This window comes from Sander vitreus, chromosome 20 (genome assembly GCF_031162955.1).
Source record: "Sander vitreus isolate 19-12246 chromosome 20, sanVit1, whole genome shotgun sequence".
NCBI classification, from domain to species: domain Eukaryota; kingdom Metazoa; phylum Chordata; class Actinopteri; order Perciformes; family Percidae; genus Sander; species Sander vitreus.
Genome location: NC_135874.1, coordinates 13,485,539 through 13,498,710, shown reverse-complemented (window position 1 = coordinate 13,498,710; position 13,172 = coordinate 13,485,539). Strand labels below are relative to the sequence as shown.

At 40.3% G+C, this 13,172-nt stretch overlaps 3 protein-coding genes across 3 annotated transcripts in view; 1 reads left to right on the top strand and 2 right to left on the bottom strand.

The window, feature by feature from the left end:
* Positions 1–51: 51 nt before the first annotated feature.
* On the bottom strand, positions 52–6,513 carry selenon (selenoprotein N). Its single transcript, XM_078276813.1, has 12 exons — positions 6,084–6,513; positions 5,277–5,394; positions 5,014–5,144; positions 4,592–4,804; positions 4,383–4,507; positions 3,509–3,646; positions 3,337–3,418; positions 2,600–2,788; positions 2,378–2,483; positions 1,927–2,039; positions 1,721–1,822; positions 52–1,349 (listed from the first exon to the last, which is right to left on the bottom strand). Exons 1-12 carry the CDS (start codon positions 6,264–6,266, stop codon positions 1,182–1,184), a joined length of 1,668 nt encoding a protein of 555 aa, XP_078132939.1. The 5' UTR covers positions 6,267–6,513; the 3' UTR covers positions 52–1,181.
* A 1,457-nt stretch (positions 6,514–7,970) lies between these two features.
* Positions 7,971–10,033, bottom strand: znf593 (zinc finger protein 593). The gene is made up of 4 exons (XM_078276741.1): positions 9,958–10,033; positions 9,541–9,748; positions 8,511–8,573; positions 7,971–8,356 (listed from the first exon to the last, which is right to left on the bottom strand). The coding sequence occupies exons 2-4, from the start codon at positions 9,738–9,740 to the stop codon at positions 8,230–8,232; spliced, it is 390 nt and encodes a 129-aa protein (XP_078132867.1). The 5' UTR covers positions 9,741–9,748; positions 9,958–10,033; the 3' UTR covers positions 7,971–8,229.
* Positions 10,034–10,821: 788 nt separating this feature from the next.
* The window catches only part of rlf (RLF zinc finger), a 22,937-nt gene continuing 20,586 nt past the window's right edge, over positions 10,822–13,172 (top strand). The window contains exons 1-2 of the mRNA XM_078276740.1: positions 10,822–11,031; positions 12,751–12,905. Of these exons, the coding sequence (XP_078132866.1) occupies positions 10,852–11,031; positions 12,751–12,905 (335 nt within the window). The 5' untranslated portion in view covers positions 10,822–10,851. The remainder of the gene's footprint in view (positions 11,032–12,750; positions 12,906–13,172) is intronic.

Genomic DNA, 13,172 nt, shown 5'->3' with positions numbered 1-13,172 from the left:
AAACTGTGCAGTGTGTGGTAGATGTTGCCAAAAAGCACACAATTCAGTTTGTATAAAAAAAAAAAATCGTTTTATTTCACCTTTGTGGAAAAGCTGGCACTGGTAGGTTACAGAATAACAGTGTTTTCCCCCTAAAGGCCCTGATTAGTCAGATGTTTTACATGGAGAGAACCTTGTATGACCACTTTCACAAAGTCACATTTCCTTAATGTTACTCATTTATCAAATTTCACTGTTACTATTTCAAATTGTATTTCCTCTTGTCTTACTAAAGACACGAGCAAATACATTGTTTTGACTGGATCCTAAAAGAGGAAAACAGCTGCACATGATAAGTGCCTCTCAGTTTCAAACATATGACCAATTGGTTCCATTGAGTTACATAAATATGAACCTCAACAGCTGTTCAAGCTGCAATCCAGCTCCTGTACATATTTCATATCTTTGGTGTGGTCACAACCTATTAAAAAAAAACAGAAAATCTGAAATATTCAACATTTGGTTTCAAACTCAAAAACAATAGATTAAATCCTTTTATGTGCCACAGTTTAGTTTTTCCTGCTGCTTTTGTCCCGAGTCAGAGAGGGGTGTTCCCTCCAGCAGCTTTAGCAATAACATCAGGCGTCACCCGGCCCGGAGAGAGCTTTCAGGCAAAGTCTTCACAAACTGCTGAAGCACAACTAGAGGCAACAGCTGCACCAGCCCACCGTCTCTGGGTACACTCAGCAGCAGGAAGACACACTCGGTCATTAAATATTGCACATGCAGCACCGGGATATAAAAGAAGAAATATATGAGGATGTTTTGGTGTGTTGGCCTCTGTCTACATTTTATATCACCTTTAATCAGCAGCTACAAACAGAGAAAGCAGATCTAAATGTGTTTACATATCTGTCACTGCTTTGTATCTCATTAAAATATACCATATTGGCAATAACATTAGGTTTGAGAAGCAATATTTTGTCACAATACAAAAACTTTTATAAAACGTTCTGACCAGGAGAGACACCCAAATAAATAGTAACAAAGAGGACAGACGGCCAAAAAGTTTTTCAGCTGCCAACACTGATGAGAAAGCTTCTCTACGTGATTGTTGGAGGGTTTTCCTTATCTTGGATCATTACTCGGAATGATAATCATTTCCTCCTGTTTAGTCTCTCAGTCTTTATCGCGCACGCAAATTACTGTGCCAGGTACTCCTTGGCTTTCTCCAACCCCTCCTTGAGGAAGCTGATATAAGTGGAAGTGGAAGGGTCCTCAAACCCACCAGAGAAGCTGAAAGTTGCTCCTTCCTCCTCTGGTTTCATGGCCGTCTGGTCCAGGAAAAAGTTGGCATTGATGTGGTGGACCTAAAGCCATACACAGGAAGTAGATGGAAGCCTTTAGTCTGACTTTTTTTCCATACCAATGTTGATTGGGAAATGTTACTACCAACGGAAAGACATTCCCTCTTTTAAATGAAAGATTATGAACATCAATTAATATCACATGTCATGACAGTGGGAAATACTGTAAGTATTTAAGTAAGTAAGTTAATTAATTGACTTAATACTGACATCAGTGTGAGTGCTTCTACCATAGAAATACTAATAGCCATAAAAATAAATATTCTATTTAATTAAAATAAAATAGAAATATTTAGTTGTTAAATGATTTGTTAAATAACTGTCCTGAATGTTTTATAAATTGCAGGCTGATATAAAAAGAGTAAAATATTTACAATAGTTCCATTGGGCAGCGCCACCATCATCTCCACAGGGAAGTTGTACTTCTCCAGGTGTAATTGGGCCTTTTCACTCAACACAGGGTTCTGCTTATCAGCCTGTTTTAGAGAAGAATATTTTCAAATGGAGTATTAAAAGAAAACGTCAGTCAACTGATCACTGGCTGAGTTTCTTGGGGCGTTGCACTGCCCTGACTGCTCACCTGCATGTTCTCCAGCTCTTTGACCAGAGACCAGCTGCTTATGAAGCTCTGGTTGAGCAGGGCCAGGACGGGCGAACTTTCCAGGACTGTCTCCCGAAGAGTTCGCCCCGAACCTACAGAGGTGTAGAGGGGAGACAGATGCTAAAACGCTTAACTAATGTAACAGTAGCACAAGTGGAGAAGTCAACAAAGTTGGTCAGTAATGTTGTGTTAATGTTAACAGCAGTATTTACTAAATAAGTATAAGTTTTCTAACATTAGCCACCACAAGCTACTTAGTCACACAAGACCAAATAAGGCTGTAGCTGGAAAGCTGCTGAGTGTATTAAACTAAACAAATGTGCGTTTTATTGCTTTTGGATGTGATAGTTAGCCTTTAATTTAAATATTTTCTCAGATATCAATAACAGTGTACAGTGCTGTGAAATCAGATACATGTTCATGATCTCACCTCAGCAGGACTGGTCGTCTAATGCTCCCCAAAGCAGAATGGAATGCACCAGTTTATTCTCTGCTGCAGCTCGGTCAAAGGCTTCTGAGAAAGGCAGGTAGGACACCTGGAAAGGAGTATGATAAGAACAATGAAACAGTTGTGAAACTCACTGCACTTAAGCCAGTGTGTAAACAGTGTGTTGAATAAATGTGTTGAATAAATGCTTCTCAGGTGGTTAACCTTCTTAAAGGGGTAGAAAGTGACCTCCAGGCGTCGGGTGGCTTCTTGCCGACTCATCTCTGAGGTCCAGTGGATGTCCTCAAAGACAAACTGGATCGGCTCGCCACCACCATCTCGACTGTCGATGATGTTGCCCTCCTCATCCATTATGATGGAGGGAGTGGACGGGCCCGTGGACTGCAGCTCTAACTGTAAACACATTCATAAGTTTTTTTTATATAAGGCAACTTCTCATAAAAAACTTTAAGATGTGACTTTTTTTTCTGAGGAAAATGATTTTGTGATCTTTGACATATTTCTGAGGAAACTAGTCTTCAGTGAAATGTGTCTGTTTTAAGCAGAAGTACATACAGAAAAAGTGAAAATGGCTCAATGAGGAACAATGAACCATAATACCTAAAAAAAACCTAGGTATATTTTAAATATGTAGAGGACTAATTGAAGTTAAAAGGGAATGGGACAAAAGCTTAATGCCCCTAACTTCCTAAGGAAAAGAAATTAATACGAGTTGCACTCCAACATTAGGGCATACTGTGATGAGAACAGTAAGTCAAAACAGTGACAGGAAACATTTAACCCTGAAACAAGACACCCAATTGGAGAATAATTCTACTGAATGAGTTTAATTTGGCTTTAACTGCCTTAATGACCTAGAAGTAAATCAGGAGGTGCTGGAGTATTACATAAATAAAGAAATAAAGACTTTCTGAAGTGTCAACGCATCCCTGCAGCTCTACCTGTGGCAGGTATCCAATGTCCACCTCCATGTTGCTGCTCTCACTGGCCCCGTACAGCCACTCCATGTCCACATTCAGAGACCTGACACACAACAGGATACATTACACTACAGCTACAACACACTGAGTGGGTACTGCATGCATAAAGGTGACAGGGTGTTAAAGGATTTACCGGTCATTGGGGACGTAGAGGTGAAAGTGGCGGACATGAGATGCATCTTTAGAGAGAACAATGTTGCCGGTGAACTTCCCCGGGGTGAACCAGAAGGGAAAATCTGGAACATCATTGAGCTGGAATTCTGCGTGAATCCTGTAGAGGTGACCAGAACGAGGAGTTGAGTTTGTAACGCGAGACATGTTCAAAATGTATTCTGTCAATAAGTAACAGGAAGACTTTGGTATAGCCTTTTAAAAGACCAAACCAGCAGTGGAGTGTTTATATAATGTTAAACTTAACGCTACTGCTGACCATTTTCCAAAGCATCAGTTATTGATGGATCCCAAAGATTCCAGGCAGTTCTAGGCTTTATAGACAGCTTTCGATTTGCTAATGTTACGTCACGTGGAGATGCAGTTGTGAGTGAGGTTTTAAAACGTCTCCGACTCTGACATCTGGTATTTGAGGCTGCTACTAAAAAGCAATGCAAGATGTCTGAACAAGAAAGTCAAACCTGAGTGCAAAAAAGAATCAAACTTGAATTTGGCAGTTTCTTGCATTTAAAAGTTTCTCTCCAGCAGCGGACTGTAAATTCTCACATTTGTGTTTCCACTCCAACAACGAATAGTTTTCAAAAAAAGGTGATAAAGTACTGGAAACTGCATTAGCATGCAATAATAATGTAACATTGACAATAAAGTAAAGTGGATTCAGGCTCTGCATGCTGATATAAAACTGAAACCAATGGCTGCCTGCCAAGGAAGGGCATTAACATGTATAGTATGTGCTGGATATTAGGCAGCACTATACATAATGTTGTAGGTAATGGGCTAAAAGAAGAAAAAGCACCACTATGGTATTTTATGTCTCCTCCTGAATTGCTCCTCACCTGAACACAATGTCATAATAAAAATCGTTGCTGGCACGAATGCAGGCGACTGCACCCTGAGGAGCAAAGCGCGATTTGATGAAGGGCCGCGGGTGGAACATACTCAACAAGGAGTGGATGAGAACCTGCAGCAGCATGAGAACAGCTATTAATATACAGTGTGATTATCACAATCCCTAACACTAAACATTGATGAGTTTTCAGAATACCTCTTTGCCCTTTGGTGAGGGTGGGTGGTAACGATTGTTGGGCAGGTACCCAGTGAAGATGTTGAGCTCGCTAGGAATCATCCACCACGTGTCTCCCACTGCCACCTTGTTCTTCGGGGGCAAGAAGGCCCTGAATTGGCTGGCAGAGAAGGAAGAAGAAGGCACTGCTGGGCTCTTCCATGAGCGCAGCCCACTCAGAGAGCTGTGAGACACCTGCAAGAGCAGGAGGCAGATAACCAGAGAGGAAATCAATTTACTATTATTGGTATATTCTTCAAACCTAGAACATGTGCTTCTTAACAAATGCATGCTACAATTTAGTCAGTCAGTCTAAGAAGATCACAAGTTAGTTTTCTGCTATTTTTCTGAGAGTTGTGTTGCAAAGTGAACAATAAACATCCTACAGCGTGGTCTCGTCTTACCCCGAGGAAACCATCCTTGCTTTTTGTCATGGAGTCGAGCAGCAGAGGCTGCATTTTGGCCTCCAACGTCAAAGTCTCCCCGTTGGGGTCATGGCTCACTTCCTCCTCGAAATCCACTGGGGGTGTAATTCCTGTGAGGAAGCCATAGGGATCGCAGTAAATGTGGGGTTATACGTATGTGACCAGTGAGACAGAGGTTTTACTGAGAGACAACAAGGTATTGAATAAATGGGACATTCAGTGGGAAAGATAATGTGACGTACCTGTGAGTTTCTCAGCAATAGGTTTGAACTCCTCCGGACTGAGATAAAGGTCATGGTCGGTATCTAATGAGGAGAAGAGAAAAAGGCCCTCGGCACCCAGAGTTCGAACACTCTCTTCCTATTGGGGGGGGCACATGCGTTAGACGGATCCTTATTGTCATTTCACAAGCTTCAGGGATTGTCAATGCAACATCAAAACTAGGACAGTGAGCCGTCTGCTCACATGGAACACCATTAAATGACATAAAACTCATATTCAATCAAATTCATGTTAGTATTTTGTTTTTGGTGTCATAGCATTTATTCAACCCCAGCAGCCCTGTCTGGATAACGATCAGCCCAGGGCCACAGATTCCTAGCATGTGTTTGTCAGACTGATGCGTGCCTACTAGCGCCTGTACAATGGAGGCAGAGGGGGGAGGAAGTACTTGAACAATGTGGATACCCTCTGTGGCCAAACAACAGTGGATTTAAGAGGTTGAGTTTTACCAGCTGTGACACATGTGCACCCCCCTCCCCCCCCCTAATAAAACACCATGGGGTGGGAAAAACTGCAGATGTGGTGTTTTGTGGCGAATGATGTACAACAAAATGTGCCTACAGTTATGCTACAGTAAGTGTAGGTCATAAAATGTACCAGAAGAATCAATGCAAACTTTAATACAACACAGCATCTTGCATTAAATTAGCATTTTCTGAGCATGATATAACATCTTTATTTCCTTAAGTTGTTTTCAAGATAAAATGACTAAGTTAAGATCACTGCTAAATTTTGAGACGTGTGTAACGTTATTATGTGGATCTCACATGACGCTTGAGGAGCTGTGCATCTTGGTAATACTTGATCCAAAAGGCGAGAAGAGGGACAGCACCGACTATAAGCAGAGTCCAGATCCCTCTGCAGATCCAGGATCCATAGCTCGGACTCTGATGCCCATTCTGCTGCGAATGTTTGCTATCATCCTCTTTTTTATCCACGTCTGCGGCCATCCTCGACCTCCAACACAGCTATTTAGACGAGGGCATAGTCGTCGAATAACGTCCCAAAAAAGCAACCAACAGAAATATAACTATACAACTTTCTTTTCTTTCCTTAAAGTGTTTCGAATATAGCGACACTTCTGTTATCCTGTGGCCGGGGACAGCGCATCTGTTCCTGCCGTTACAATCGCTGGCAACCGCTGTGTGATGTAAGCTAGCAGCACAGATTTCTTATTTCCCACACCTAATCTAGAGCCATATGGAAGTGGTTAAAATGCGTCAAGTGAGCAAGTAATAGCCAGGATGAAACCGGATATTGGGCGTTTGTGGGCTCAAAATAAAAGCACTCATTTGCTCAAGCTAGCTCTCAACATTCCGTACGTTACTCCGTGATTCGGTCTAATAGTAGGCTATTCTCTGCACAAATCTTAGGGGCAAGTTCAAACCGTTATTGGTAACCTTTTATCCATCAGCTGGTTATATCTTCAAATGTATTTGTGTGATTTCACAGGTGTCTAGCTAATGTTTAAAAAACGCTCGTCCGAGGCGAAAACAACATGGAAACCAGCGGTTAAATTCAGCACTGTGGACACACGGGCATACAGTAGACATGTGCGGGGTCATTAAAATGTCTTTTAGGATACAACCCGCTTCCGTATAACCGGCAAAATAACGTTTTGATATTCCCCTAAGCCGGTTTCCTCAGGGAAAGGCTTTACCTAATAACTGCGCAGCAGCACAGGGCATTGCCATTTAACCGTTGAGGACTTTATTTTGAAAGTGATAACCGGATGTTAAAGGACTATGATTATCTCTAACTTAACGGATATTATGCGCTGGCAAAGTACAATTACCCACATTTAAAGGGGCAGTGTTGCCTTGTTCGTCCCAGGAATGTCTGCTAACAAGCTTCAATTATGTTTCTCTGCCAAGGCACACTGCTACTACATTTTTGTAGGTCCATGTCTACTTGTGGAAGTTAAGGCTTCGCTTCTGGTGGAATACCCTTTAGCATTTCAACATGTCCACAATGAGGCGAGTTATACCTTAGTGACAAATTAATTTCAATTATACTTTTTTAGATGTCTACATTCTGCATATAGAGGAAATATATGGGCAGAAACGAAGGGGGCTGGCCTTAGCTTGATTCAGACTGTTGTCATTATCTTCTGCGTTAGGACATTACAATGCCATAAAATTCACTGAATCAATTATTTCCATAAATTTGATGTTGCCTATACCGAGACATGGACCCAAGGCCTCCAACTAAAACTCTTTAAACCTTTCAGTCATGACCTTCAGGCTTGTGAACACGTACAATTTAGTCTATATGTGTGACCCCTCATTTCAGGTTATGACCAAAGGACAGAAGTGGTGTACAGTTCAACTAAAGAGTGTTTCTTCTTTGTTATTGTTTCATTTAAGACATTAGGCGGGTTACAAACCTCTCAATCACTGTCAACATGTGCAGTGAGAAGGAAATGACAATTTAGCCTAATCATCAGGCTAGGTAAAAGTGTCCAGTTTTCACAAAAACTGATGAGTCAGGGAGAAAAAAAAAAAAAAAAAAAAAAAAAATCAGATGCCAGAATTTTATTCCCTTAAACATCTTGTCTTATCTTGCGGTCTAGTCATGGGGTCCTAACCCTCAGGTTGGAAAATGCTGCTTTAACCAGTGTCTAGTTCACTATGAATGCAATGATGCAATCTAAATCCATGTTATAGTTTATTAGCAGTCCACACATACTCAATATTTACATCGGTACATGTTGCATTACCCAGTATAAAGGTTAAGGCGCTCCTGATTCTGGTGATAGCCAGAAGTCTAACACCTGTAACGAGTCGGACAAATTAAGTGTGTCACACAAACAGAATTTAACAATGCACTCAACACTTGTGACAGCAAAGGAATAATAGAAGCATTATTCATTTTGTAAAATAAAATTCTGTTGATCAGTCCAGTGGGCAGCTCTCAGTCCATGTCCTCTTCCACTGCCTGTGTCTTCACTTCCACTTTTTTTGGAGTGATGTATGAGCCCATACCTGCTGCTCTCTCTGCCTCTGCCTGTGTGTAGGGTTCCTCTCTGAGCTGTTTCAACCTGGATGGAGAAAGAAGAATAGGTAAGCTCTGGTACTTGGCAAGGATACTTGGCCACTATACAGTTATAGGGGACAACAATTGGGTAATTAATTATCAGTCAATAAATATGAGTGCATAATATATGAATAAATGGGTGAGATGTGGTGCCTTACCGTTTCTTGTGCCCTTTAGTTTTGAAGTGCTCTTTTAAGGATCTCATATCCGTGAAATATCTCCTGCAAGACATGACAAAGTGTAAAGCATACCTGCAACATACTGTTTTATTATAACCTTTATTTAATCAGGTGATCTCAGTAAGATCAAGCTCTCTTTTGCAAGAGAGACTTGAGTACAGCAGACAAAATAAGATCGGAGATATGACACAACAAAACACAGAAACAATCACATACATTGCTGCAAAGGTCCAAAATTAAAAGTTGCAGTTCACCCAATGGGATGAGACTTTCAGGATTTGCATAACATTCTGTAAATTCCAGTGTCCGATATCTCTGCTGCTGTCAGGGGCGTCGGACAGGGGGGGAAGGGGACTGAGTACTCAGGGCCCTCATGTGAGGAGGGCCCAAAAAGATGCTAGAATGAATAGCTGTGGATGCGGGGAGGGGCCCATAGAAAATGCCTTTCTACAGGGCCCAGAATTTTGTGCTATGCCCCTGGCTGCTGTTATTACATTCTTGTTACTTTGCAGATTCAGATTATAAATACAAAATATAAATCAAATAAATTATGCTCTATCATTATGGATTAAGATACACAGCAGTATATAAAGTAATTAAGATTAGTACCACCTTTACCAGCTGCATCATTAGTAATGCTTACACATTTAATGCATCACTAATTGGAATCTAACAATATATATTATTCTGAAATGTGTCATTGTGCATAATCAATGAGTACTTTTACTTTTGGTACTTTAAGTATATTTTAATGCCAATACTTGTGTACTTTTACTAAAGTAAGATAGATAAGTACTTTTTATTTGTAACAGTGTGAATTTACACTGTGATAATGCTACTTTGAAAGACCTGAGTACTTCTTCCACCACTGGCCCGTTCAGCTCATCTACAATTTGAAATTATTAGTGAATATGCCCACTAGCAGGACTTATCCTGATCATTTGATTGAGGAAAGGTTCATTTCAGTTAGGACGCCACCCTATTCAACCCCAAACAGGAGTAAACTTACGCGCAGTGTAAGCAGTAGTGTTGTGCACATCCTGTCACATCGTAGTCCACCTCCTGGTTTAGCAGCTTGGTTGCTGTGTCAGGCTTCATGTCTGAGTGGATCTGGTCCAGGTCTTTAGTCCTGCGCTTTGTCTTCCATGTCTTTGAAATGTGCTTCTTCTTGTCACTTTTGTGGTTTCCTACTTGTTTGGATTTCCCCATGGTAGATCCTGGTAACGTTACGTAAAACACAGAAAACACAGATATCAGCCAACGTAGACGTTTTAAAACCGAAATTGCTATTTTGTGTCACCAAATCGGGTCTTGTGAAATAAAATGTGTGCCTATCCGAAATTCTCAGCTCAAGAAAAACAGTGATATAGCAGATTTGCTTCTAAAAAACACTTTTATACCCGTATATCAAGTTAGCTTTGCCTACCTTTCACACGTGTGACCGAGAGGGATGAATTGTATTTCCGGGTCAAGAAAAGATATATCTACTCACCTGTAGAGGGCGTCAAACACCATGTAGCAACAACAACAACAAAAATTAAGTAAAAAAGAGAAGGAAAATAATGTCATACGATAACCATGAACATATAAGTAGTACTCAACATTAATGATGAAAAGAAACCACAAAATGCAAAAGTAACATTTACATATGCATACCTTTCTCTAATGAACTAAACTCACACTCATTTCATACACATTATAAAAAAGTGAAAAGCATTCAATTCTCAACAATATTTCACAGCTGAATCGTGTTTGCTCAAAATTATTTGCACACGTTTGCTAAGTGAAATATGTTTTAATGTCCTGATTCCCTTTTAAGGGATTAATAAAGCGCTTAATTCTTGATTCTTTCTTTTCAAAGTGGAGCAGATGAGCTATCAGTTGATGTCACCTTCCAGTGCTCTTCGTAACTGTCCAATGTCAATAATGTGTTGATCAGAAACAAAAGGCTGTATAAAATACATTTAAAAAAAGGAAAACCTGTAACATAAGTGTATTTATGGTTCTTTTACACTCCACGATGAAACATCAGGATAGGAAGAAGAAATCTAAAGAAAAAACGCAAATATTTCATTAACATTGTGGAGGCTAATTGAATTGATGTTCACACTTAGGAACCAAGGGTTGCATTAAGTAAATAATTAGGTTTATTAACACAACAGTTACTAACAACAACAATAATAACAACCTACAAATAATCATAACAATCACATTTCTACAAATCGCAATTGGCGAAGTTCTTTGACTTATTAAAACATTCCGACAGCACTTGAAGGCAGCGTCAGGCTGCACTGCATACGCGCCGTGGCGGAGAGCGAAGATGGCGGAGAATAATGTCGAACCAGAGCAGTACTGGAGCGACCGGGCCCTGGATACGGCCGAAGACACTCTTGTTGCAATGGAAACCCTGTTGGCCACACTGAGAGCCTTTGAAGACGTACTCAGGCAACAAGAAATATCCATAGCATCTTCCACGGAGTACTGCGACAACTTCTGTCAGGTACTGTGTACATGCAATATCGAAGCTACCGTTAGCTTAACGTTATCTCACCCAGGGTTGTTTTTCCTCGTAGGCTGCAAGCTAACTAGCTAGTTAGCTAATCTGCGATGGCTGCTGGCCTGCTAGCTACCTGGTCAAGTTTAGGGTTGTTTTATAACCAGGGAGCTATTCAACATTGTGTATGTTTATTCATATTCACGTATGCATATAATTTCACGCTAAAACAATTTAACTTAATGTTAATATAATGGGGCTAATGCTAATATACAGTGACAGATGAATATGTTGCCTGTTTGCTGGTTCAAGTTGTTACAGTAAGATAATTCATACAACTCGTTTAGCTCTGTCTTGTTTCAAAACATACTGGCAAAACGGGAAACCTAACACATATATGCACATGACATTGCCACAGTTTACACATTATGCATAATTGCATGTGTGCTGGGCGTGGCACCATCGCGGTATGTTTAACCGAATTTACTCGTTTGTGGCTAGTAGCGACTGCGAAATGTCATTTGGTCATTTTCGAAAGTTGTAACAATCAACATTTGGATTTCTAGCTATAATTTTGGTTATAGTGTCGAATCCTGCGCAACCAAGTACTTGTTTTTTTATGTTAAAATAGAATGGCAATGTTGCGGATGTGCCATGTTATATCTTTTCACTTATTAACTAACAATGGAGATGCGCTCTTTTCTGATTACCCTCATGTCCAATATCCGATTACAGTAATAACTCATTAAATGTACATAAATTATTGTTTGAACACTTACAGCCTTGGATACATTTACTTTTAATTGCCACTCCGTTTAAATGTAATGCTTTTTTGTGTGTAGATATTAAACAAAAAGTTTGTTGTATTTATTTTCTGCTGAAGTCGGAAGTAGTCTGGATGTAGTTAGTACACTGATATGTGTCTCCAGGGTTGAGAAAATATTCTTGGCTCCCTTTGAGAGGGAACCATATATTTAGACTAAAGGGAATTAATTTAGTGCTTCTGCAGACACAAGTAGGAACCGGCAAGGGTCATGCTGTCTGGAAAACGGGACTCCTGGGATGTTGGTAGTGATGCTGATTTAATGTGTGGAGCAGCAGGCTACACACAGGTGAGACACCGATGTTGACTCCTCTGTGCCTGGGGACAGTTGACAGTAAAGACAATATTTACTACTACACCTACACTGTGCTCTCTGTTAAAGTTAAAGAGTCAAAAAGGGAACATTAACAGTTTTCTGTACTGTATTATTTCTTGTTATCTCAAACTTTTTATGTTAATAGAGCAATTTAGAGAAATGCATTTTTATGTTTGTCAATACTGTTTAATGAAGTAAGGAAATGAAGCTTGCATTCATTACAAAAACACATTTGAGTAGTCTTAAAATATATAAAGTCAAAGTCTGAAAAAGTAAAAACATGCAACAGTACACATGCATCTCCTGGAGTCAGTTTTTTTTGTGCATGTTGGCTCACTATTGAAGGTTCTGGGTTATCATATGCTGTACAGTCAAGTCCCCTGAGGCCCAATCAGGAGTGTCTCACACCAGACAGTGTCAGCTGGGATCAATCAGGTTTAGGGTGGTATCTCCCCCAGGGAGAAAGCCCCTGTTTCACTTCCACAACTGTATTTTTTTTATTTATTTTTTTAAAATGTTTGCATTTTGTGATGTGTGTGTGTGTGTGTGTGTGTGTGTGTGTGTGTGTGTGTGTGTGTGTTTATAGGCACTGATGCACTATGCTGGGAGCAGGAACTCCATGGAGCATGGTCTGCCTCTTCTGGAGGTCTACTGTCTGTCCATAAACTGTTTTGGTGCGGCCCGATCCCACCTCACTGCAGAGTCCGACAGAGTGGCCCTTGTTTTGAAGAGACTAGCTTTGTGAGTATTGGAAAAAAAAAAAAAAAATCCAGTGAAAATAAATGCAAATATAGGCTGCAGCGATTATATCTTATGTGCACACTTATATCACACAGGTTGTGTTGTGGAGCACTGTAATTGTTCACTATATGGATTTAAGGTGGAAAGGTCATCTTCTTTAATTATTGAATCTTTAATAGCCTGGCAACACATGCCTGCAATTATTAGTGGGCCTCATGTAGTCTTAATTCAGTAATTTTCTTCAGACATTTAACTGAGGCTGTACAG